Here is a 27902-nt window from a genome sequence, read left to right as displayed (position 1 = left end):
AGAAAAACACTGTATTAAGAAAAAATTTTGTAGAAACAAATTTTAATTTTAATCAAACTAGGTAAAATTGGTCCAAGGCATCAGACAGGACATTTGTCGCTCCTGAAATACGGTCGAACAAATTCAGTTTTTTTTTTAATTTTATTTTTTTTAATATAAATCCTATAATTAAAGTATGTAATAATATTTCTCAAAGGTAAAGGTAACATTGTTTTTAATAGACAGAACAAAATTAACGTCCCTGATGTGATCAACAAAATAACAATTAAAAAATGAGGCGGCGGATGGTAATAAAATATTTAAAGTCTGGCCCGGCGTAGAGGAGTTTTGGATCACCGTTGAACTAATCAATCGACAGATTTTTGGTGACTATTCGAGTTGAACCATCATTATTCATTTTATTAAACGAAAGGTTTTGCTCCACATTTTACTAAGTATTCGACAATTTTTCTGTGACCTTGAAAGAGAGCTGCGAAAAGCGGTGTCCAACCATTTATATTAGGGCTATTGATTTCGGCTCCGCATTTCACCAGGAATTCGACAATTATTTCGTAACCTTGAAAGGAAGCTGCGTTAAGTGGTGTCCAACCATCTTCACCAGCGCGATTGATTTCGGCTCCGCATTTCACCAGGCATTCGACAATTTTCTCGTGACCTTGAGAGGAAGCTGCGTAAAGCGGTGTCCGACCATATTTATCAGGGTTATTGATTTCGGCTCCGCATTTCACCAGGCATTCGACAATTTTTTCGTGACCTTGAGAGGAAGCTGCGTACAACAATGTGTTCTCATATGTATTAGCTGGATTAATTTTTGCCCCGCATTTCACCAGGCATTTGACAATTTTTTCGTGACCTTGAGAGGAAGCTGCGTAAAGCGGTGTCCGACCATCTTTATCAGCGCGATTGATTTCGGCTCCGCATTTCACCAGGAATTCGACAATTTTTTCGTGACCTTGAGAGGAAGTTGCGTAAAGCGGTGTCTCACCATCTTTATTAGCGCGATTGATTTCGGCTCCGCATTTCACCAGGCATTCGACAATTTTTCCGTGACCTTGAGAGGAAGCTGCGTAAAGCGGTGTCCGACCATCTTTATCAGCGCGATTGATTTCGGCTCCGCATTTCACCAGGAATTCGACAATTTTTTCGTGACCTTGAGAGGAAGTTGCGTAAAGCGGTGTCTCACCATCTTTATTAGCGCGATTGATTTCGGCTCCGCATTTCACCAAGCATTCGACAATTTTTCCGTGACCTTGAGAGGAAGCTGCGTAAAGCGGTGTCCGACCATTTTTATCAGCGCGATTGATTTCGGCTCCGCATTTCACCAGGCATTCGACAATTTTTTCGTGACCTTGAGAGGAAGCTGCGTAAAGCGGTGTCCGACCATTTTTATCAGCGCGATTGATTTCGGCTCCGCATTTCACCAGGAATTCGACAATTTTTTCGTAACCTCGAGAGGAAGCTGCGTAAAGCGGTGTCAGACCATCTTCAAGAGCGTGATTGATTTCGGCTCCGCATTTCACCAGGAATTCGACAATTTTTTCGTGACCTTGAGAGGAAGCTGCGTAAAGCGGTGTCCGACCATTTTTATCAGCGCGATTGATTTCGGCTCCGCATTTCACCAGGAATTCGACAATTTTTTCGTGAGCTTGAGAGGAAGCTGCGTAAAGCGGTGTCCCACCATAAATATATACGCGATTGATTTCGGCTCCGCATTTCACCAGGAATTCGACAATTTTTTCGTGACCTCGAGAGGAAGCTGCGTGAAGCGGTGTCCCACCATAAATATATACGCGATTGATTTCGGCTCCGCATTTCACCAGGAATTCGACAATTTTTTCGTGACCTCGAGAGGAAGCTGCGTAAAGCGGTGTCTCACCATATTTATTAATGCGATTGATTTCGGCTCCGTATTTGACCAAGTACTCAACAACTGTTTCGTGCCCCTCTCGAGAAGCTATTATAAGAGGCGTACTACCATCGAATTCAACACTAAAATTTACTTCATTATTAGAACTACTCGAAGATGAAAATAATATTTTAAACGCTTCTGCGTATCCGTGCAAAGCGGCAAAAAATAAAATATTAATTTTGTCTATTCGACTATACGAATCTTTCAGTTGTAATTTGCATGATTGCAATAATTCCAGTTCAGCTCCCAAACTATCACTTTCTTGTGCCCATGCTAAGGGTGTGATTTTATGTAAAAGATCTTGTTCTAATATTTCACAATTATCTAACAAAAACGATAACGCTTTAAAATATTCTTTCGTTTCTAATGAACTACTCATTATCTCCCTAGTTGCCTCAATAACGTAACCGCTAGATTCGGTGTGTACATTTATACGCCCTTGTCTTCGTCCCCAAGAACAAATGAGGTGTAAGGCACTTCTTCCACACTCATCTTTACGTTTTATTATTTTGTCGTCAAAGTTCTCCACTTCATCAAAATTTCTATATAAAATCGCAATGTGGACCGGTGAATTTGTGCCAGTTAACATGTCGAAGAAGAAACGTACGTTATTATACTTCGCATCAAAAAATATGTACCTGTGTATCATTTTAAAATTTCTAGAAAAATATAAGGCAACAAAATATTCGGCAAAGGAAGCATGTGCAAATTGCGGTATGCCGTTTTGTAGTCCAGTCACGATACCGACAGTTGCGAAATCTTCAGAAACAGAATCTATCTTTTGCGAATAATCTATATTTAATTGTTTCAAAACATCTTCAGGAAATATTACTTTGAACGCCAACTTTTCATACTGTTTTAATTTCTCTTCCTTCTTTTTCTTTACTTCTTCTTCCCAATAATCATTGTTTACGGGCACTTTATCTCCGTAGAAAAACTTAAATTTTCCTTCAATAAAATACCGGTACATGTCAGTCAGGAGAAATTTATTGTTTAATAAGTCTAAATAGTTTTCCTTGTTTTTAAGTAATACGTCTGTAAGCATAAAAATTTGAAGGGGGATTCCCAATATATCTATATGTTTTGTAAATGCAAACGTGGATTTAATTTTGTCGATGACTGGTTTCACATCTACAGGCTTAATAAAATTGTTAAGACGTTTCTTAATGTAGTCCTCTTGCTCGACTTCGCTGAGCTGATTGATACCCACGGACAGGGTATCAAATTTTTCTTCTAGAGAAGATCTCAAATGTTGCCTTGCAGTAACCCACTGAATGCAATCTTTTTGTGAAAACATAAGAATGAGATCTAAAGTAGAATTTAAATAGCGAGTAAATATTTCATCAAGAGCGTCCCATACATAAACCACATTGCGTTGCTTTAAACACATTTTAAAAAATTCTCGATCGAGTCCAGCGTGATGTCGATATTTTTCGTTTAAAATAAATGTTTCGAATAGTTCTAAGTGTGATTTTTTAGACTTTGCTGAATTTTTAAAGAAAGACATAACATCTTGAGCACTCAGAATCACGGTCCAATATCTCGCACAACAGTTGTTTTTTAGACTCTTCGTTAACTCGGTTTTGCCCATTCCTGGGTCACCTGTTATTAGATGTATGTTGTTGCTGAATTCGGAAGACCAAATTTCGTTTTCGTTTTTGGAACGACTACGTAATTTATATTTTCGCAGTTCATTAACTGAGCCTTTGCTTCCAATCCATTCTAAATTTTGATCGTTGAGAAATTTAAAATAGTGCACAGTTGTGGATTCTGCTGTTTTAGAACATATTATTTGAAAATCAGAATCACTGCAATTTTTTTCGCTCCTTATAAAAATTGGTTTATCAAAAATTTTGGGGTCTGTATTACTTAAAAAACCCTCGATGTCTGTTAGAGTATACTTTTTAGATATTTTCAATTGCTGAGAATAACCTTCGCAATTTAAAATGATAACAGTCTTTCGATTAACATGTTCTAAATATTTAATGTCTATAATATTGACTGACAAATATCTATCGATATAGAGATTGGGAAAAACTTCCTTTTGTCCATCTATATGCCATGGACCATTTGCCATCTCTAAAAGTTTTTCCACAGTAACATGTTTGAAAATTTCTTCATTTTTGTCGAAAGCGGTCACTAACTTAATTGCTTCTTTTCCTTGTATAGAAATGGTGAAATTTTGCAATACTTTTTCATACAATTCGCCTTTTGATTTCAAGTTGGGTAAGTTTTGAAAGACAAATCGTTTTTTCATCCATTCTTTATATTTTCCTTCGCCAAGTATAATAAATTTTGCATCTGGACAAAGTTTAATAGCTTTCTCCATATTTTCGTGTTCTTTCACAATGAGTGGACATTTCTCCATCAGCCAAAGCAACTGTGTCAACAAATTTGCATCCAGATTTTCGACACCACTTATGTAATTTGAAGAAAGAGAATAAAGTGATCGAACTTTGTTTAGTTCTTTGAGGTCAATGTTTTGGTTCAAATCTCCCCACAAATTTTTAACTGCGTTGCTGCCTTTTTTTCCCAACAACGTAATGTCGAACAGACAAATAGCCTCCCGAAGTATTTTCATTTCGTCTGTGACTGAACCAAAAACAAATGGTTCGATCTGAGATGAAAGCAAACGAAGTGCTATTGCATGTTGCATCATTCTTTTGTTTAGTTTTTCTTTTTCTTTTTCTTTCAAACTCCATTCCGATATCATGTCGAAGTATTTCTTGAAAGTTTCTTCATTAGAGCAAAACATCTCAGTAAATTTATCCATTGTTGATTTTGTAAGAGCTTCAAAACGTTCTTGGTTTGTGTAAAGACGAAAGCACTCGAAAAATGTTTGGTACTGCTGAATTTTTTCAGGATTTTGTTTAGTCCATTCGTCCTCTACTATGTGAAATGTATGATAATAATTTATATTTTCAGAAATTCTTAAAACGTCGAAATCGTCTCCTGAAACTGTCTTTTTACTGACCTTCACGTAAAACTCTTCCCCTTCTAGTTTAAATTTCGTTTCTTCCGAAGTTTTAAATGTATTTGTGGTAAATAATATAAATTCTTGCACTTCGTCTTGAACCTCTTGAGCAGATTTGAAATATTTGATTAAATTAAAATCTCCCTTTTTGTTTGCCAGCTGCTTTATATACAATTGTCTTTTTTCGTTACTGTGTTTCAATTGCAGTGCCTTTGTTTTTATTCCGCTATCCGTCTCAATTTCAATAACCACGTCATCAAAATCACCAAAATTTTTATCGTTCGAAGAAATGCAGAAATCTCTTATTTCACTGTCGCTTACCAATTGTAGTGCGACTTTAGCGGTAACCAAATCTTCGTATTTTTTTCCCTTGTCGGTGGTTCCTGCTCGTTTTTCAAAAAGCTGTAATAGAAATCAACAATGTGAATAAATCGAAAATAGTTGCAAATCATTTAAAAATTAGACTTCGAAATAGTTCTAAGTTTTTTTATGCTTTTGCTGATATAAACGCAGACAGGTCTTGTTTGAGTTATTTTTTCTGATACAAAATAACGGCCAAAACGTATATTTCATCATAAATAAATTTACCTTATCCGACGTAGTTTTATTTCTTTCGCCATCTGTTTCTCGTCCAGCCCAGTTCCCTGGAACTATATTTTCTTGGGTATTTCCCTTAATTTGATGACTGTCTTCAGATAGAGCAGCTTGCTTGTTTGTAGTGTCTTCTATTGCTATTAGATCTGTCTGCTAAAAATAATTTAATAAACAAAATTATTATCGTGTTTTCGCAAAAACATTGTTAAAATTATTCTAAGTAACTTTAACAATTAACTAGAATAATTTTGAAACTAAAGTTTCAAAAGTTTCATCATTTTTCTTAGAGCTGAAATAATGGACCGTGAATAAGAAACATGAAATTTTCGAGACGATGATATTTGGTAAAAAAATTGATCTGAACACATGGTGCACAAAAAAATGGAAAATTTTAGATTTTTCTTAATATGTTTTAGAAGTTCTCTTGTAAAATTGTATAGTTTTAATTAGTTACTTCCCGAGCGTAAGTGGTAAAAGGCTAACCAAAATTTGTCTAATCATCCCCACCACTAATGTGTCACTTCAAAATTGTACTAAGTAAATGGGTTTTAAATTGTATAAAATAACATAGCCCTGCACATGTAGTTTACGACTCCGAATTGAGGTTTTACCCGAAACGTTCAGATTTTTGAAAAAAAAATCAAAATTATAAAACAACATTTTGCAATTTAATTTTTAATCTGCTAACCCGAATGCTTTGAAATGTTGTAGATGTTTCAAGGCTATAAAGAGCATCATAAATCTTTAGTCAAAATATATTTGGTTATCCCCTCCAAAAACTTGATGACGTCCACTCGACAATTTGCCAATAAATCCCATCTAAACTGTACAAAATATGATGAGTCTGTACTTGTGATTTATCACTCCATTCATATTTTTACTTCCCGAGCGCAAGCAAAGGAAGTATTGTAATCGAGTCCGTCGGCCGACTCTCTACTTTTATGTTTTCTCGATCTTTCATGACCACTAGAAGACGAAGAAATAGGTCTCCCATTTCCGTCTGTCTGTCCGTCTGTCCGTCTGTCTGCCGTCCCGGATTTTTATTAGACAGATAATCTCCGAAAGTACTGGACCGATTGTTGTGAAATTTTGTAGTTATATTAGGAATATCATGTAGATGGTAAAACGCTAACCAAAATTTGTTTGATGAGTCTGTAGTTGTAATTTATCATCCCATTTATATTTTTTGAATTTGAATATACCGCGTGACTCAAAAAAAAATGCATGAGCAAATTTATTTTATTGATTTACTCAGGAACTACGAAACCGAATGCTTTGAAATCTACTGCGAAAGAAAAAACAATAGGCATGCAGTCGTCACGTTTCCGACTGCGAGAGAAGTACTGTCTAAGCTCTTTAGACCAATTTTTAATTTCCTAAAACCGAGAAGATCATAGGAAAATGTAATTTGCACCTCTGTAAAAAAGTGCCCCTTTATAATTTCACTTGTTTGCTGGCCTCGGCTACGCCTCAACTACCAAACTGCAGACATGCGTATAATACGCAGTTTTTCGTCCTTGGTACATCAATAACTACCGGGTGACTGTTAATAAATTTGATTTTTTTTAACAGGTTGGCAAACTATTTAAAATTTTATAATGACAAAACTGATTTTCAAAGAAACATAAGTATATAGCAGCTACCATCATCTTAACCAATCAACACATTTGTTACGTGTGCCCATGTCAAAATTGACAACTGTAAACTAAGGTACTAGCATTTTTTGCCAAAAATTTGCTTCTAATTAACTATTGATATCGACTAAATTCAAATACATATTATCGATTCATCAAAACGTCCAAATGCCTTATTTATTTCATCTTGCGTCATAAAATAATTGGTATGTTCAAACTGTAATATATCGCATAAAACCAAAGTAAATATCATATATTTTGGTACAGAAACTCACTTCTTTCGAAAAAGCTTCCCTTACTTTTCCATCCTTTTCTTCACGAATCTGCTTCTTTTGATGTGTATGTTCTTTGGTACTTTCTTTAATTTGCTGATTATTCCAAAATGCTAAAAGTTGTTTGAATGAACTACCTTCTGTTTGTATTGGATCTGTCGGCTGACAAAGTATTTAATTAGTGACATTTACATATTTATTTATGTATCCTAAAAATGTATGTAATTAACGAAATAATTTTATCTACTCTTAAACACACATTTAAACATTTTTTTGCGAAGACCATGTAAATTAAAATAGCATCAATTGTTAATCACAGAGCGCTTTGGGTCTATAAAGACAGCAGTAGTCTCATACTTGGTCGAAAAATACTTTCTTTCGCATAATTTGGAAGAAAAAAAATGGAGTTTTTTTATGTTTTTTACTCTAAAATTTTATAGATTTAGTACACTTCTGCAGGGGCAAACACCATTAGATGCGTTTATCTTGAACTCCGCAGTCAAGTTAGGTATTTATTTTTTTAAAGTTGTAATAAATCTAAACAAACATTTGTTCTTTGCTGGCCCAAAGATACAATACCTTTTTTGAGGAACATGCATTCTCTTCAGATTGCGAAGTATTCATCTCTTCTAAATGTTTTCTTCGTGTTCTATTTTCTTCTTTCCGTTTTAAATTTTCTTTTAATTTTATAATTTCTTTTTTTAATTTTATAATTTCTTCTTCTTCAGAACTCAAGTCCATGATGACGTTGAATGTGTTTGCTGAAAAAAAAATTAAAAATTATAAGTACTAATTAAAAAACATCTCTCGCTGTCAGAACACTGATACTGGTATATGTGTCAGTTTTGGACAATAAAACTAAAGAATGGAAGCTCTATTATATTAGCGCATTATTTTTGGAGAAGAGGAAAGAATGTTGTTCGGACAAAAATCTGCTCTATAACAGTTAAAATTCGTAACCTGGGAACGATAGTATTATCTTAAAAAAGAAAATTTTATGTCTATCTACTATCAAATTCAAATCTAAAATTTAAAGTATTCCAGCAATTACTACCAAACATTTAATGTAATTTTGAAAAGCACTTTAATGCCCATATAGTTAAAATTAAAAAAAAATTGGTTTTTTCCTTGCATTTATTTTATACTAACAAAACTGAGGACAGGATAGTAGCCACTACTGTCAACCTCCGACAGCACATATACTTAAAAACTGTTGCAAAATTCAGCTTTTGTCTTTGAGTACTGGCATTTCTGTCATATGTCTAACTATAGTACATAGAATATTCACAAAAAAAATGGTCTAAAGTTATTTAAACAGAACTTTAAATATAGCTTCTTCCAAAAATTATAAAATGTAATTTTGTGAATTAGACTATTATTTAATGATATCCTCTATAAAATTAAAATAAAGACATGTGTGTGGATTGTTAAACTACAGGTAAATAAACATCGAATACGTATGTTTCAAGCGAATTTTTTCCTAACAAAATCTTGTGATAACGTCACCAACATGTTAGCAAAGGCACATATAATTTGAACTTGTGCAACGTAATACTAATAATAATAACCCTGTATAATAAAAGATTGGGAAACATGGGATTCATTATTTCCAACTCACCCTGTATAAGTAATTTTAAAGCTTGCGATTGCCTTAAAACCAGTGCAAGATTTCAATTTAAAAAATGTTGTTATTGTGTAATTTTGTTTTTTTTTAAATCTGGATGTCTCGGGTAAAAAGTCAAGATTTATATCATTATATCAGGATTTGCTCCTGTCTTCAATCTTATGAATGATGATTTTAGTGGAAAAGTGTGGATGTATACGGCTTATCACTTAAAAAAAATTTTTGAAAAAACTGTAGTCAAATGGGATACCAATTTCATTAAATAATAATAAATTCAAACCGTTGCAGAAGCTCAATTAGATGTTTGATTGCGATTAAATTTTTAACACGACGTTAAAATACCACGTGACCGACTGTACGCCAATCAGACGTCGCTAAACTCCTCGTTAAATGCGTGATTAACTTTAACTTTAATTTTTAACTGATTGTTTATTAAAAATCCGTCATTCATTTCTGATATATATCCACTTAATTCGCAAACGTTATATAAAGAAATACCAACAATAATCTAAATTTACTGTTTTCTTAATGCACTATCGTAGTTTCAAAGCCTAGCTGTCTACCAATTCTGGTTGTCTGCAAGAAAATTATACTTAATTATATCTAATTTTGATGCTTCTATTTTAATAATAATATTTACTGATTTCAACAGGAAGAAATCCTAATTACAGAAACCAAATAAACTTAAAATATCTATAATACAAACAAAATCGAGAAATGAGCAGTTTTTTATTTGTTAGCCAAAAGTAATAATATTAAATTTTCAAATGGAGAATCACAGCCCGCGTATAGGTACATGTAATTTTTCTGGTTTAAAATATACAATTTAACTTTGCAGTTAAAAATGTAACAAATAGCTTTATTAGTTTCATTATTTAATATTTGCAAATTAATGCAAATTTTCAAAAAAAAAAAATCTCACCAACGTTGTTCCTTGTGTAACTTTACGTAAAATTTGGTCAAATGTTCGATTAACACTAGTTGTGTAAGTTACTATTTCCATATCCTTAGCACATGTTTCTTGCTAAGGTCACATCTCGTCGCCCGAGAACTTGTTTGATCTACAGACCACAGCGCGCTCAGGCAACTGTCGACTCTATAAGCGTTCACAAGCGATTTGGTTGATTTGGACAATAATTTCTACGTGAAATAGTTGTTCGGTCGGATTTTATAACGAATAAGTGAACATTTTTGGTATATATTTAGATGGTTTTATTTACAAATATAATATCACATGTTACATATTTCACTCACTTGACATGCAACTATTTTTTTGTTTAAGTCGAAGTAAAAAAATTGGGATACTGAAATTGGCCAAAATCGAAACAATGAAAAGTTAAAAGATAAAAAATTGCAAATTCAAAAATCTAAAAGCGAAAAAATAAACAAAAACGAAAAAACAGAAAAGTAGAAAACTGAGAAACCGAAGCAGTCCAAAATAAACAAATCGAAAAGGTACAAATTGAAAAACTGATAAATCGAGAAAGTTCAACAATCAAAATATCAAAACAACCAAATCTCGATAAATCGCTAAATCAAAACTTTGAAAAATCGAAAAATTTTAAAAATGAAAAATTTAAAAATCGAAATTTTGAAAAAATCTAAAAATTGAAAAATAGAAAATCTAAAACCATAAAGTCAAAAGATCAAAAGATTAAGAAATGTAAGCAATTGAAACATTCGAAAACTTGAAAAATTGAAATATCGAAGAACTGAGAATCTAAAAAATTGAATAACTAAGAAATCGAAAAATCAAAAAAGTATAGTCTAAACATCGAAACTTAGAAAATCGAAAAATTGAAAAATCAGAAACTTGAAAAATCGAAAAATTGGAGAATTGAAAAACTGGAAAATCCAAACAGTCGAATGTCAATTAATAAGAAAATCAAAACATCGATTAATTGAAAAATCGAAAAATTGAGAGTTTATAAAAGTCAAATTTGAAAAATTGAAAAGTCGAAAATTTGAAAACACGAAAAATTCGTAAACAGGAAATCTAAAACCGGGAAGTCGAATAATCGAAGAATTGAAATGAAAAATCGAAAATGGAAAAATCTAAAATTTTAAAAATTGAAAAATTAAAATGTCAACAGTTTGAAAAATGTAAAATTTAAAAATCGAACAATTGAAAAATCGAAAAAGTGAAAAAATCGACACATCGAAAAATCCATAAGTCAGAAATCGAGAAGTCGAAGAATCCAAATATTGAAAAATGAAAGAAAAACAGCATAATGGAAAAACTGAAAAATCCCAAAACTGAAATATCCAAAAATTAAGAATCTAAAAAACTGAAAAATTGAGAAACCGAAAAATCAAAAAATGAGGTCGAAAAATCGAAGCTTAAAAAAATCCAAAAATTGAAAAATCAAAAACCCGAAAAGTCGAAAAATTGAAGAATTGAAGAATTGAAAAATCGAAACAGTTGAAAATCAAGTAATGGGAAAAATCATGAAAAATAAAAGATCGATTATCTGAAAAATCGAAAAATTGAAAGTTTGTAGATGTCGAAATTGAAAAATTCAAAAATCGAACATTTGAAAAAACGAAAAATTCAAAAACAGAAAATCTGGAACAGAGAAATCGAAAAATCTAAAATTTTAAAAACTGAAATATCTAAATATCAAAAAATTGAAAAATGTAAAATTTAAAAATCGAAAAATTGAAAAATCGAGGAAGTAAAAAAATATCGATACATCCAAAAATCCAAAGTCAACAATCGAAAAGACGAAGAATCGAAAAATCCCGAAACTGAAATATTGAAATACTGAACAATGAAAGAAAAACTGAAGAATAGAAAAACTGAAAAACCAAAACTGAAATATCCAAAAACTAAGAATCCAAAAAAATTGAGAAATCGAAAAACTGAAACCTTAAAAAAAATTGAGAAGTTGAAAAATCAAAAACCTGAAAAATCGAAAAAATAAATAATTGGAGAACTGGAAAATCGAAATACTCGAATGTCAAGAAATAGGAAAATGGAAACATCGATTAATTGCAAAATCGAAAAATCCTAGAATTGAAAAGGAGAAAAATTGAAAAAACGTAAAACTGAAAATTAAAAAATTGTAAAATCCAAAAATTGAAAAATAAATAAACTGAAAAACGCCAAAACTAAAATTTCGAAAAACTGAGAATTCGAACGTTGAAAAGCCGAAAAATCTCAATGTCGAAGATAAAAATTCAACGTGGATTCTTAAACAACAAATTCGAGACTATGTTACTTTTTAATATTTAAAGTAGTTGTCAAGTTATTTTATGTTATTATAAAATGCATGAACATAACTGAACAATTAGTTTTTCCGTAAAAATTATGGTCGAAACCGGTTAGGATGTGCATCAGATCACGGAATATGGCTTATAGATGAAATCGTTTCTGAACGCTTATTAGAGTCGACATTAGCCTGAGGACGCTGTGGTCTGTTGATCAAACAAGTTCTCAGGCGACGAATTTAATACTTCCGGTACCATAAAAAAAGATAATACAACTCGAGTTTTGGTTAAAAGAGTCGGGGGAATTCCGTCAGCAAAATGCCAACATAACCAAAATCTGTTTTTCAGCGTCAAACATCAAAGAACAAATTTCACTGGACAGTTGGCTACCTACGTCTTAAAATAATTAAAATATCTATTTACAGACAAGAGCAAGTTGTCTCTTGCTTTTCTAGAGAGAGCTTTGATGCCCTCCTACTACTTTATGTTTGAGTTCTCTTCCTGTACCATTTACTTTGTGCTGGGTTTTCGTAAATTAAGTTGAAAAGTGTAAAAGTGTTTTAAAAATTGCTTATTATCTAGTATTTTGTGCGATTTTTAAAAATACTTAAAGTCAAGTCGTCTTTAAAGAACAAGTTGAGGGAACGAACGAAAAACACATACGTTTTTCAAATAAAAAACGGCGAATTGTTCTATAAAGCCTCTAGGAGAATTGTAAGTGTAAATTCCTAATGTTGCACAATTCAGTGTGATGTTGAGAGATCTTTCTCTAGACAAAAAAATGTCTTAACAGACAAAAAAAAAATTTTTCTACAGAAAATTTTGTAAAACATCTAATTTGTTATGCAAATATTAACTATTTAGGATTAGAATCGCTGATTATGTGAAATAATAACATAAATACAGGGTTAGTATAAAGTGCCGGAAAGGTCGAATAGCTTAGTTATTTTAAAAGTTCTTTTTCTTAAATTTGCTTTGGATATATATGTGGTTGACTTTGATTTTTTTTTATTTTTTCGAATCCGTATAAATAAGTATGTCGATAATTTCTGAAATTGGTTTTTTATTCTGCACCAAAAAATATCAATAAATCTGGGTGTTCCATTAAAACAAAAAGAAATTAGGCGTTCTTGTGTGTGAAACCGAAAGCGATAAAAAAAGACAAAATATTGTAATCAAGGCGCCATGTTTAACTATACATCCACACCAAATTTCAAAATTATAGATCTGAAAGAGAACCAGACGTTGCGTAGAATTTGTTTTTCCTAAAACTTGCCCTAAAGCGCCTATTTTGCCATTTTCCTGTCTAAACCCACAATTGTTATCGCTTTTGCCTTTTTTTTTTTAAGTCTAAAATTCGCTCTTTATTTATAAGAAGTACCATTAGAATACAAATTTGGAGATCTACCCGAGGTAGAAATGCAAGTTTTAAGTCTGAAGTGTTGTACTGTACATATTATTGATTCTGAAAGTGTAAATATCAAAGCTTCTTCTGGTTTAAGCATACGTCAGCCTTATCTCTTTTTTTTTTTACTCAAGCATCTGAAGAACCTTTCGTGAGCCCAATAGGCGCTAGCCTCCGCTCAAAGAATAATAATAATAATAATAATAATAATAATAATATTGATAGAAGCAATGCAAGTTATAATAAATTCGTTAATGATTATTACGTACAATAAAAAATACGCGTAAGTAAATTCTAACTGTAATTTTCAACTTACCCGTCAGGAAGTTCACTTATTTTTGAAATTTATAATCACAAGAACTTTTGTTAAATATGTTTACAATTAACGTATTACTTTATTATGGTAAACTTTTAAGTCATCCGTATTACAATAATCAGCTTTTTTTTTTTAATGTTGTCCTTATATACTATATTCTAAAGGTGGGGTTAGCATATCTGATAAGTTTGTGTTATCAAGAGAAAGACCTTCAAGATCTGGAAACTCTAAAACCTGATAAATGACTAATTTAATGTTTTCTCCATGGTTTTTTTCCATTTTTCATACGTACGCAGATTTAGATTTATTAACGAAAGTAGCAATAAAGAAAAATAAAATAAAGCAAACAAGAGATCAAGTAGTAATATGTAATTTATGGCGGGGCGAATAGCTATAATATTAATTTAACACAAAAAATAATCTTCCCAAATTAATTTTTGTTATTACTGATAACTACGGCGTACTAACTTCAGGTGTTTGTGGACGAAATACCATTGGATGATTATGAAGTATAGCTCAATGTACTTGCATGCTTAAATGAGAGTGAGTTTCTTTTAGTTTTTTGTTTAAACGTCGTAATAAATCAATAAACACGTCATCCACTGTTATATTGGACATAATTTACATTTTAATTTCATCGCTTTTTGGTTACATACTACAAGTAAATACTTATTTTAAAACCTAGATTTAAGACAACGATAAACATGAATTGTTTATTGGCGCCTTGGTTGAAAAATTTGCAACCAAATCAAGAGATTTTATCTTATTTAAGTAATAAGTCATATTTATCTACTTGTTTCCATTTGCGTCATATAGCGACGATATGATCTATTTTCCAGGAATTGGTTTCTCAATTCATTCATATTCAGAACAGTACAGAAATAAAACAACATTGGCAGTCAAATAGCAAATACTAATTACATGCTAAAACTTTTTGTACATCTTCTCCTGATATTTTTTAATTAAAAAAATTGGTGCGGCCGTGATGATTTCGAAATAAAAGAAGTGGACTGTATTTTTGTATTTTATTGTCCACACAGCTGGACTGCTACCTAACGAATGACAAAAAGAATTTTATACAAAATAAGAGAGGGGACTTGTCCGTCCACCCCTTATGGCACGAGCCACCACAGATAGATGTGGCCGCCAAGGTCCGCCGCCGACAAAAGCAAGCCGCCACAAGGTGCGGCCGCCGGATTGCTGCTGCCCGACAAAGAGTGCCGCCGACAGGGAAGCTGTCGGTGACACAAGCCGTACCAAAAATAATCGCCGGAAAGTTGTCACCATTTTGTCGGAAATTTATTGGTGTTTTTGACGGCTGGCACAGAAACCGAAATTAAACAGAAACCCTTATGTAACAAATCGCACAAGTTCAAAGACATTGTTCTCCAACATGATTATTACCTCATCGACGTCAGTGAAACATGTTTAAGCTTTTCTTAAATTTGAAATTTAATTTTTTTTTTAAGACGAAACCTTTAATAGCTCTGTTGAGTACTTATTGATTAAACTTAAGATAAACTCAAAGGAAATTCACGTAGGTACTTTGTACAGACCACCTGATACTAATTTTAACAATCTAAATTTGCTAATTTGTCATATCTTGTTTGGCACATCACGTAAAGTTTCAGGCATCAACGAAAAAATAGAGTATGTACACAAGGTTAACAATCTTGAGGTTATATTCGATTCTGAATTCACATTTTCGTCCCATGTGCCTCATATCTGTAGAGAGTGTTATTTAAAATTTAGGCAACTTATTACTCATAAAAATATTCTAAATGAAAAAACTAAACTTTTACTTATAAATTCGTTGATTTTATAATATACCTCCGCACTTCCAAGAAGTTTTCAAAGTTAATGCTTGGTGTGGAATTGATGGTAACCTCGTTATTGGTCCATGCATCTAAATTTTTTGAAGAATATTTTACCTCAACTGTTGGAAAACTTAAAGCTGGACATACGAAGAATAATTTGGTTTCAAAATGATGGCGCTCCCGCTCATTATCAGAGAGACGTTAGGAAGTATTTACACAGAGCGTTTGAATCAAGACTTATTGTTAGAAAAGAAGAGTACGCTTGGCTTGCACGGAGCCCTAATCTAAATCCATTAGATTTTTTTCTTTGGGGGAAGGTGAAAAATGACGTTTATAGTGTCCCAATCGAAAATCAAAACCACTTACGTGAAAGGATAATAGCATCATGCAGATCTATAACTCCCGATTTGTGAGATAGAGATGGTAGAAATTTTGAATGTAGGATAAGACTTTGTGAAAATAGGGGAAGAAGGCGTTTTTAACATTTATTATAAATTCGTTTTCATTGTAATATGATCCACTAATAAATTGAGTATTTATTTTTCAATTTTGTCATTATTTGACATTGATATCTTTGTCATTTTTTTTCTGTGATTGCTATTTTTGCTTATTAAAAAAAATAACTTGGACGAAGTCGTCTCTGGGGTGTATAATATGTTGCCTATGCAAAAATTGTCAGGCTTGAACAGATAAAATGAACATCCTGTATATATTTCTAAAACTAATCCGAGAATGACGTCTACAATATGGAGTAGCTTAACTCCTATCTCTAAATCATGGAGCTCTGAGCCCCAGTTCAAAAAGACGAACTGTTCAAAATTTACTATGACCATCTATTATATCTTTCACTAATTCCATTTTTAATTACATGGTCATTAGCTTCGATGTTGGTAATAATTGCCATGAAGATTACCTTTATCATAATGAATCTTTTTCTCTTGAACCTCGAGTTTATTTAGAGGCTAGAGAAGACTCCCTAATCACCAACGATAATTGCCAACTAATAAAAGTTTACAGTAACATTAGTAATCGTGTTAGGAATCAACCGAATACGTAACTATAAATTATAGAAATTTTAGCACACCTTTCAATGTTAAATTAGAAGGAAGCGATTTGTTTAAATTGAATAGAACAGGCACTACCTTTACTAGTCAGTCTGTGTTAGAACCACATGAAAGTTTATATTCTACTGTCCATTCAAATTATTTACCGTCTTTTAATTTAAATTCAGATATATGTTTAAATAAGTCAAAACTTGTTAACGATACTGATTTCTCATTGTATGTCACAACACTGTAGAAGATTCATGACTATCATCAGTTAAACTTAGCTAATAAAAGTCTTAAAGAAGTGACATCCCTTATCGAAGAGAACGAAAGAAATGCTGTCCACTCATCCACACTAACCCATTATTCATTTCTATTTTATATGTTTATCATCCTAATACCATTTTATATCATATACAGGGTGCCGCATCCAAATCTGAAGCAATCCAGCAATATTGTCTTCAGATTTCAACTCAAATGCTAATCAACACGCGTAGGAATTTTGAAGATCGGCTTACTTACTGTATAGCTGCAGACAGCAGTCTTTTTGAGCAATTCTTGAAAATAGTGGCAATACTTCTCCAGATTCGTACAATATTTCATTACTTCATTCATCAATAATTGTTAAGTTTTGTTATTATAATAATAATACTTTATTTACCTTCAGAAAATATTATACAGAAAAATAGAAAATATTTAAGAAGGGATTGTCAAAATAAAATAACACTACAAACACATAGCACCAAAATAGTGCAAAAAATACAAGATGGTTTCTACATATTACACGATAACATGTACCTACTTACAATGAACTAATAGACGCTACACGCTTTCTTAAAAAAGTCATTAAAATCATAAAAATTTCTATCCAAAAGAAATATTTTTAATTTAGCCTTGAACGTACGCAAATTAGGTGCATCTTTTATTTCATAGTCCAAGTTGTTAAAAAAATTGCAACAATTGAAATGTAAACTTCTTTGAAAGTGGGCTGTTTTGTGTTGAGTTGGCAATAACAACTTCTTGTGTCTAGTATTGTACTCATGATCTGTTCGAGTTTGACTGAACTTGTTAATATTTTTATATGTGTAACATAACATCTCATAGATATATATGTTTGGTAATGTTAAGATTCTGTGCTGTTTAAAGGCGGATCTACAAGAGTGCATACTTTTAATTCCGGCTAAGATTCTAATTGCCCATTTCTGTAAAATAAAAACTCGTTGAAAGTCAGGAGAGTGCCCCCAATGAATAATGCCGTATGTTAGAAGACTTTGGAAGCAAGCAAAGTATAGTTGTTTTACTGTAGAATAATTACACTGTCTGGCTACATTCTTGAGTGCATAACAAACCGAAGATAATTTCGAGCATAATTGATCTATATAAAGATTCCATTTTAAATGATTGTCAAAAACGACTCCTAATAGTTTGATGGAGTTGGAGCACTTAACAAGCGTCTTATTTAAATTTAGCGTAATATTCTGAAAGTTTGTCATGTTAGTAAAAATTGTAAAGGCAAGTTTTTGATTGTTTATCCATAGTTTGTTTTTACTGACCCATTGTTGCACTAGAGAGAATACCTCCTGTGCCCTTCTAGTAATGGCATTAACGTCTGTTCCAGTAATAATGAAGTTGGTATCGTCAGCGTAGGACATAACGGTGCAATTTGACGTCTTTTTTACCAATTTTAATAAGTCATTAATAAAAATTATGAACAGAGTCGGTCCGAGAATTGATCCTTGAGGTACCCCGATAGTGACAGTCGATTCTCTAGAAAGAGTGCTATTTACAAGCACTTTTTGAGTTCTGTCTGATAGATATGATTGGAACCACTGTAAGGCTGTACCCCTTATCCCATAGCGTTCTAATTTGTGAAGCAGTAACTCATGACTTACGCAGTCGAAGGTCTTTGTAAAATCTACAAACAATCCGAGGCAAGAGATATTTTTGTCCATACACTGGGATATTTGGCTAAGGTAATCTGCCAGTGCAGTGTCTAAGCTTTTGCCTTTTGTAAAACCATGTTGGGAGGGATCACTTATTTCGTATTTATTTAAAAATGACACAAGATTGTTGTTTATCACATGTTCAAAAATTTTTGATATACTAGGTAAAATGCTAATCGGTCTATAAGTAGAGACTACGTGACGATCATTTTTTTTGTGAAGTGGAATTACTATGGCTTGTTTTAGTACGGTGGGAAAATGTCCATTACTTAAGGATAAATTAACAATATGTGCTAAAGGTTCAGCAATAATGGTTCCTACTTTTTTCAGTAGGCTATTTGATATGTCATCATGTCCAGATGATTTAGAATTTTTCAGTTTAAGTATAATTTGAAGAATATCTGAATTTGTGACTGGTAAAAGGTTTAGACTGTGGCAAGATAATGGAATATTATTAGAAAGAAAAGTATAGTCGTTGGTCATGTCCAATTGTTTAATTGTATTAGAAGCAATTTCGGAGAAACATTTATTGAAAAGATTGGCACTCTCTCGGTCGTTTAAAGAAAATCCATTTTGAGAAATTTTAACTTCATTTTTAATTTTTATTTTATTAGAACACTCTCTAATAATATCCCACATAGTTTTATTTTTGTTAGTGGAGGTGAAAAGTCTGTTTTCGTTGTAGTTCTGTTTTGTTTTAATTAGTAAATGTTCGTATTCTTTGTTAATTTTTCTAAATTCATCCTTAAAAACGGGAAAGTGCATGCTAAGATTTGCATAAAGTGAGACAGTGTTTTTTAGGTTTATGATTTCTGGAGTAATCCATTTTTTCTTGGAATCGTTAAGAATGTATGTAATTTTTTTAAAAGGAAACGATAGTTCAAAAAGTCTTCTAAAATCAGACATAAAAATGTCAAAAGCTACTTCCGTGTCAGTTGTGTCATAAAGTGCACTCCAATCGTGTTTTTCAAGAGCATAATAGAAGTGTTGATAATTTGCTTCGCAAAAGTTACGTATATATCTATGACTGGTTCTTGGAATTAGTGGGCACCTTAAATTAAAAGATAATTGTTGAGCACTATGATCAGCTAAATTAAAATTTACGACTCGCGCGTCGTATTTAATGTTAATTGCAGATACAAAAATGTTATCAAGACATGCCTTATTGCGAGTTGGTTCTGTTATAGTTTGAACTAAATTAAAAGTTGCTAATAAATCTAGTAAATACGTTTTATGGGATGAATCTACCAGGAAGTTTACATTGAAATCTCCCACAACCATAACTGTTCTATTATTATTAGGTACTATGGATAGTATGTCACCCAAAACATCAATGAATAAGTAAAAGTCGCCCGAAGGAGGTCTATACAGAGCAATAATAACTACATTTATACTTAAAATATCTATCGCACAGCATTCTATCACATTAACTATAGATTTTTCTTTAATCTGTGGTAAATCTGCAGATTTTAAATTAGAATTGACAAAGATTGATACGCCACCATGTTTGTTTTTGTTACGGCAGAAACTAGAACATAATAAATAGTTTTCCAAGTTGATAAGCTTAATTTGGTCAGAAGACTGCCAATGTTCGCTAAGTACTACAATACTAGAGTTTATTTCAGATAATACAACTTGAAGCTTTTCTATTTTGTTGCCCAAACCTTGTATATTTTGGTGCATAAGATGAAACGAACTTTCTTGCAAGTTATTTTTTGGAGTAAATACAAGTTTTATCTTGTCGCTCCTTTTCCTTGGACTTTTGTAAAATTCGATTTGAGTTGTGACGTCTGTACACTTGACCGCACGGACTAACTGTTGTCGTTGATTTTCTTTTTCCGGTGAAAAAATTTAGTTACGAGAGCCCCTGGTGCCCAAATTTCAGGTTTCAGTGCACTTTCCAAGTTGCTGGCATTAATAGTAACTTTAAAACTAGCATAAACATTTGGGTGTTTACTTGTTACCGGTTCACATTCACCTTCATGGAAAAATTTCTTTACTTCTGCCTCCAGAGAGTTCCGATCGGTATTCGGATGTAGTCGACTTACAAATAAATGTGCCTTCTTGGGTACAGTTTCGATGTTAGACGAGCCCGTTCCGACGACAGCAATATTTGAGGTTTTCCTATGCTTCCTTTTTGCTTCCGTCCATTTTACTTCTTCCACTTTTTTGTTGAGTATCTTCATTTTCTTCCTGTTGTTTCATTTGATTCTGTGCAGTTTCATTTTCGACCGTTTTCTTGTGTGATTTATCTGAGTCAAGAATATTCTTGGTCTGTTTAAATTTTGTCTTTGCAACAGTCAAATTAGTGGAATGACCCCGACCTTCGTTGTCCTCCATTTGTGTTGATATTTCTTGTTTAGCGTTCTTGTCTGAATTGTCGCGCTGTGATTGTGAAAAATTTTTTTGCAAGAATTCAATCTGCGTGTTTAATGATGATATTTGCTCACGTAGTTCAAAAATCATTTGGTCCTTTTGTTTTAAGATGTAGCATAGGATTCGAGGGTCCAACATCTGGTGATTCTTAGCAATTTCATCAACCGCGTCCCAAAATTTTTCATCAACGTTGGTATGATGTGTGTCCAAGGTTTTTATAGCTTTACAACACATCAACGTTTGGTCGGCCAACACCGTAACTCCACTACAAAGCTTTGCACAGCTTGGATGAAAAGAACTTGCACAGTTTATACACTTTATAACATCATTTACGACTTCTCTTTTACATCTTTTACAAGACGAAATCGACGACACGTTCGCACCGCCCGCCATCTTGAGATTCAGCTATTGTAGTTGTCTAAAAATGTATTTGTAGTTGTCTAAATGGTTCATTAAAAGGTTCTCTTCAAAAGCGCCAGCTGTTTTGATGGTAAATCTTATCATCACACAATAAGAAAAGCGGGCCCTCGATTTTTCATCTAATCGCAATAGAACATGGCATTTTAATGAGATTTTAGTAATAAAGACTCGATCAGCACCAGCAACATAACCTAATAAAATATTTTGTGCAGTTTGTGCATTTATTCCGTTTAATTTGTCCTACAATAATCATCAGACTGGATGAAATAATTCAGTTAGAGTTATTCGTTGATTTCTAAAAATAATTTTTAATTCCACTTTGACATTTGACTTCGACAGTGCGACCGAACATTTCGCGAGAAATGTGAATTACAATAATAAAAAAAAGTCAAATCGTCTTCAAAGAACAAGTTGAGGGAACGAACGGAAAACAAAAATGTTTTTCAAATAAAAAACGGCGATTTGTTCTGTAAATCCTGTGGAAAAATTGTAAGTGTAAATTCTTAGTGTTGCACAATTCAGTGTGATGTTGGGAGATCTTACTCTAGACAAAAAATGTCTTAGCAGACAATAGGAAACATTATTCTGCAGAAAATTTTGGAAAACATCTAATTTGTTATGCAAATTTAAGTACTTAGGATTAGAATCGCTGATTATGTGAAATAACAAAATGAATACAGGGTTAGTATAAAGTCTGGGAACGGTCCAATAGTTTTTTTTCTGAAATTTGCTTTGGATATTACAATATTTATTGTATTATTATTTGTTGTTTTATTGTACTTCAGGAGCGAGGGAGGTTCTATCCAAACAATTTTTTTTCTATTTTTTTGAATCAGTAGAAATAAACATGTTGATAATTTCCGAAATTAGTTTTTTATTCTGCATCAGAATATGTCAAAAAAATCAGGGTGTTCCATTAAAACAATAAAAATTGGTCTAAAGAGTTTAGACAGTACTTCCCTCGCTGTCGGAAACTTGACGACTGCATGTCTATTATGTTTTTTTTTTCTCATTACATTTTTCTAGTGGGAATTTAAAAAAAAATGTGATGACGTCATCAACTTTTTCGCAAGGAGTGTAATACTAAGAATAAAATTATTGTGTTCCCAAATTTTCGGGAAAATGAATTGGGTCGTTTTGAATATTGATTTCTTATAATCAATAAAATAACGTAACAATTTACTTACGTATACGGCGCCGGTGTGTAATATCTAGAGAGCGGGTTTCTGTCGGGCTAGGCAAGGCCAAACTCGGTACGGCTCGCACGGGATGCGAATTCATTGCCGTTGCGGACTGCTCTTCGTTTATTTGAGATTAGAATAACGTTGTTTCGTTGCACTCTGCTGTTAATTCCCGTTCTCATTTACTTAGCCGTTTGATTAATAAATCGTTAATTATAATTATGGAATCCAGCACGTCCCCCCCTATAATCGTGACGTAGCCCGACAGAAATCCGCTGTCTAGTAATATGAGGGGCAACTGAAAATCGTTTATGTATAAACATTCTTAATTTAAGATGACAAGCGTAACAGCATACGTGAGAGTCAAACAAAGAAACTGTAAACAAAACGACCATCGGTTTTATTGCTTCGACTTCCGCTTATTATATAAAACATTGCGTTTTATTTTAATTCTTGACGGTGAAATTCACAATTGGTTGATTATAAACATGTCTATTCCGCATTCGCGGAACCAAGTGACCGCATAAAACAAATGCAGGTCTGTAATGTTAAAGTCGATGTAAATAAGCGTGCTACCCTTATGTTTCAACCGAGTTTTTCCTTTAACAAATTTTGTGTCTACCAAATTGGGTTGGTTGGGGTGTAATACTAATAATAAGTGTTGCCTTTAATTTAATCAATAAAATAAATTGACTTCATTAATTTTTTTGAACCACCTCTTAAGAAAATCTAAAAAATATGAATGGAATGATAAATCACAAGACGTCCATTCATATTTTTGGATTTGCATATGCAGGGTGACTCAAAAAAATTAATGAAGGCGTGAATTTATTTTATCGATTTAATCAGGAATTACAAAACCGAATGCTTTGAAATCTTGGGAATATTCTAAAGTTATGGACGACCAAATACGTTTTGATCAAAAATTTACCATGCTTATGATAATTTTAAAATATCTTCAAGATTTCGAAGCATTCGGTTTTGTAGTTCCTGAGTAAATCAGTAAAATAAATTTACGCTTTCATTTATTTTCTTGAATCACCCCGTATATGCAAATCCAAAATATCTGCACTTACCTGGCAACAATTATTGTAACTTGGTCCAATTTTTAAAATTTGGAGATATATATCCTCAATGACACTCACTCTTCAACAGTTTTTTTCGAATTGGCTTCGCATTTCGCAATCGCAACTGTTTCGTCTCGCCACCCAAACAAGTGATTCCCCCCGCGCCGCTCGTCGTTTCCAACTTCCGCTTTTTGCTATGGCTGGGAGTTTGTTTATATAAACTATGTCTCAACGTGCGATAAAGAAATGACACGGTCAGTGGCATAACTGAAGCAAATGCATATGTACTTTTTCTCTGCTTCTCTCGATGTATAAACATTAACAGTCGAAGTTAATCATGTATTGACAATATATAAAATGATTAAGAGATATTCTTCCGATCACAAAAAAAAATTTCAACATTTGCTATTTATGGTGCTTATTCACGAACACACAATAACAAATAAATAAATATTATAACATTATTGTTGCGAAAATCGGAAGTGCTGTTCTTGATTTGATGGGCGAAAAAAGTTGGAAGTGCCGGGATCTGTTACCGGAACTTCTAATTGCACTGCACACTCCACCTCCACTAAACCACAGGCCACAGTTGCTTATGTTAAAACTCATCATATTTTTGCACATTTTGAGTTAAACTTTTTTGGCAAAAATTGTAGATGACGTCATGAATTTTTTCGGGGTAATAAACAGATATATTTTCATTAACAATTTACCATGCTCACAATCAATTTTAACCATCTGCAAGATTTCAAAATATTCAGTTTAGCAATTCTTGATTTATTCACTAAAATAAAGTGACTGATTCATTTCTTTTTTTGAGTCACCCTGTATAAGCAAGTTAAAAAATTTGAATGCAATGATTAGTTACAAGTGTAGTCAGATCATATACTTTATTCAGTAAAATTGTGAGAAGACGTAATGAATTTTTTTTGGGGTTGATAAAGAGATACATTTTGATTAAACAGTTACCATGCTTACAATAACTTCAAAACGTCAAGATTTCTAAGTATTCAGTTTTGCAAAATCAATTCACTCCGTCATTAATTTTTTTCAGACACCCTGTATAAGCAAATATCAAAAATTTTACAAGTATAGTCAGATCATATACTTTATTCAGCAAAATTCTGAGAAGACGTAATGATTTTTTTTTGGGGTTGATGAAGAGATACATTTTGATTAAACAGTTACCATGCTTACAATAACTTCAGAACGTCAAGATTTCTAAGTATTCAGTTTTGCAAAATCAATTCACTCCGTCATTAATTTTTTTCCAGACACCCTGTATAAGCAAATATTAAAAATTTTAAAAGTATAGTCAGATCATATACTTTATTCAGCAAAATTGTGAGAAGACGTAATGAATTTTTTTTGGGGTTGATAAAGAGATACATTTTGATTAAACAGTTACCACGCTTACAATAACTTCAAAACGTCAAGATTTCTAAGTATTCAGTTTTGCAAAATCAATTCACTCCGTCATTAATTTTTTTCAGACACCCTGTATAAGCAAATATTAAAAATTTTAATGCAGTGATAAATCACAAGTATGGACTCATCATACTTTACACATTGAAGATGGCATTTTTTCAGCAAAATTTTGGGGTGACGTCATAAATTTTTTAGGGGGGACGACCAAATACATTTTGATCAAAAATTTACCATGCTTATGATAATTTTAAAATATCTTCAAGATTTCGAAGCATTCGGTTTTGTAGTTCCTGAGTAAATCAGTAAAATAAATTTACGCTTTCATTTATTTTCTTGAATCACCCTGTATATGCAAATCCAAAAAATATGAATGGAATGATAGATCACAAGTACAGACTGATCATATTTTGTGCATTTTAGATATGATTTATTCGGCAAACTTTCGAGCTGACGTCATCAAGTTTTTGGAGGGGATAAGCAAATATATTTTGACTAAACATTTATTATGCTCTTTATAACCTTGAAACATCTGCAAGATGTCAGAGCATTCCGTTTTGTAGTTCCTGATTAAATCAATAAAATATATTTGCGCATTCATTAATTTTTTTGAGTCACTCTGTATATGCAAATCCAAAAAATATGAATGGAGTGATAAATGATAAGTACAGGCTCATCATATTTTGTACATTTTAGATATGATTTATTCGGCAAACTTTCGAGCTGACGTCATCAAGTTTTTGGAGGGGATAAGCAAATATATTTTGACTAAACATTTATTATGCTCTTTATAACCTTAAAACATCTGCAAGATGTCAGAGCATTGCGTTTTGTAGTTCCTGATTAAATCAATAAAATATATTTACGCTGTTCCGGCTCGAAGACCAATGTTTCGGCTCGAAGACCAATGTTCCGGCTTGAATGCCAATGTTTCGTACAATCCGAATCGTAGTACCAACGTTTTTTGTAATCCGGTTGATACGACCATGTATGGTCTTCCGAATTGTACATTGATATTGCTCGAAGGACCTTTGTTTGTTATAATTGAAATAATGGACAGCGTTCGGTTTTGATGTTTAATGTAGGACGGTTACAGAAGTACTAAAATTACAGAGCTATTTACAAAAACAGGTAAAGATACCGAAAAGGGTCAGTGGCCGCTTCCGGAAATGCAACATACGCATTCATTAATTTTTTTGAGTAACTCTGTATATGCAAATCCAAAAAATATGAATGGAGTGATAAATGACAAGTACAGGCTCATCATATTTTGTACATTTTAGATATGATTTATTCGGCAAACTTTCGAGCTGACGTCATCAAGTTTTTGGAGGGGATAAGCAAATATATTTTGACTAAACATTTATTATGCTCTTTATAACCTTAAAACATCTGCAAGATGTCAGAGCATTCCGTTTTGTAGTTCCTGATTAAATCAATAAAATATATTTGCGCATTCATTAATTTTTTTGAGTCACTCTATATATGCAAATCCAAAAAATATGAATGGAGTGATAAATGATAAGTACAGGCTCATCATATTTTGTACATTTTAGATATGATTTATTCGGCAAACTTTCGAGCTGACGTCATCAAGTTTTTGGAGGGGATAAGCAAATATATTTTGACTAAACATTTATTATGCTCTTTATGACCTTAAAACATCTGCAAGATTTCAGAGCATTCGGTTTTGTAGTTCCTGATTAAATCAATAAAATATATTTACGCATTCATTAATTTTTTTGAGTCACCCTGTATATGCAAATCCAAAAAATATGAATGGAGTGATAGATCAGAAGTACAGACTCATCATATTTTGTACATTTTAGATATGATTTATTCCACAAACTTTTGAGCTGACGTCATCAAGTTTTTGGAGGGGATAAGCAAATATTTTTTGACTAAAGATTTATGATGCTCTTTATAGCCTTAAAATATCTGCAACATTTCAAAGCATTCTGGTTAGCAGATTAAAAATTAAATTTCAAAATGTTGTTTTATAATTTTGATTTTTTTTCCAAAAATCTGGACGTTTCGGGTGAAAAGTCGATTCAGAGTTGTAAACTACATGTGTAGGACTATGTTATTTTATACAATTGAAAACCCATTTACTATGTACAATTTTGAAGTGACGTCATCGCTTTAGTGGTGGGGATGATTAGACAAATTTTGGTTAGCGTTTTACCATCTACATGATATTCTTAATATAAGTACAAAATTTCACAACAATCGGTCGAGTACTTTCGGAGATTATCTGTCTAATAAAAATCCGGGACAACAGACGGACAGACGGACAGACGGACAGACGGATAGACGGACGGACAGACGGACAGACGGACAGACGGACAGACAGACGGAAATGGGAGACCTATTTCTTCGTCTTCTAGGGGTCATGAAAGATCGAGAAAACGTAAAAGTAGAGAGTCGGCCGACGGACTCGATTACAATACTTCCTTTGCTTACGCTCGGGAAGTAAAAATACGCGTACATGGTAATTTCTAACTGCAATTTTCAACTTACCCGTCAGGAAATTCACTTATTTTTGAAATTTATGATCACAAAAAACTTTTATAAAATATGTTTACAATTAAAGTATTACTTTATTACGGTAAACTTTTAAATCATCCGTATTACAATAATCACCAACTTTTTAATGTTGTTCCTTATATACTATGTTCCAAAAGTGGGG

At 32.5% G+C, this 27902-nt stretch overlaps 1 protein-coding gene across 2 annotated transcripts; it reads right to left on the bottom strand.

Annotated features, from left to right (window-relative positions):
* Positions 1-14: 14 nt before the first annotated feature.
* LOC135138743 (uncharacterized) lies at positions 15-27829 on the bottom strand. Of its 2 annotated transcripts, none has more exons than XM_064068742.1 (5): positions 27734-27829; positions 7963-8144; positions 7387-7545; positions 5472-5630; positions 15-5285 (listed from the first exon to the last, which is right to left on the bottom strand). In XM_064068742.1, the coding sequence occupies exons 2-5, from the start codon at positions 8122-8124 to the stop codon at positions 402-404; spliced, it is 5364 nt and encodes a 1787-aa protein (XP_063924812.1). In that variant the 5' UTR covers positions 8125-8144; positions 27734-27829; the 3' UTR covers positions 15-401. The 2 variants fall into 2 exon arrangements, with proteins under 2 accessions (XP_063924812.1, XP_063924811.1); XM_064068741.1 differs by lacking the exon at positions 27734-27829 and adding an exon at positions 13939-14038.
* Between the last annotated feature and the right edge of the window lie 73 nt (positions 27830-27902).

Source organism: Zophobas morio, unplaced genomic scaffold, assembly GCF_036711695.1.
Source record: "Zophobas morio isolate AGI-343-1 ecotype UQ-CSIRO unplaced genomic scaffold, CSIRO_AGI_Zmor_V1 ptg000030l, whole genome shotgun sequence".
NCBI lineage: Eukaryota > Metazoa > Arthropoda > Insecta > Coleoptera > Tenebrionidae > Zophobas > Zophobas morio.
The sequence above is the reverse complement of the archived record's forward strand: the minus strand, read 5'-3'. Positions and strand labels throughout refer to the sequence as shown.

Coding starts and splice junctions, on each gene's coding strand:
- LOC135138743 (XM_064068742.1), bottom strand. CDS start 8,124: ATGGACTTGAGTTCTGAAGAAGAAGAAATTATAAAATTAAAAAAAGAA. Junction 5,631..7,386: donor GGGAAGCTTTTTCGAAAGAA/GTGAGTTTCTGT, acceptor AATTATTTTTAG/CAGACAGATCTAATAGCAAT. Junction 5,286..5,471: donor ATAAAACTACGTCGGATAAG/GTAAATTTATTT, acceptor TTTCTATTACAG/CTTTTTGAAAAACGAGCAGG.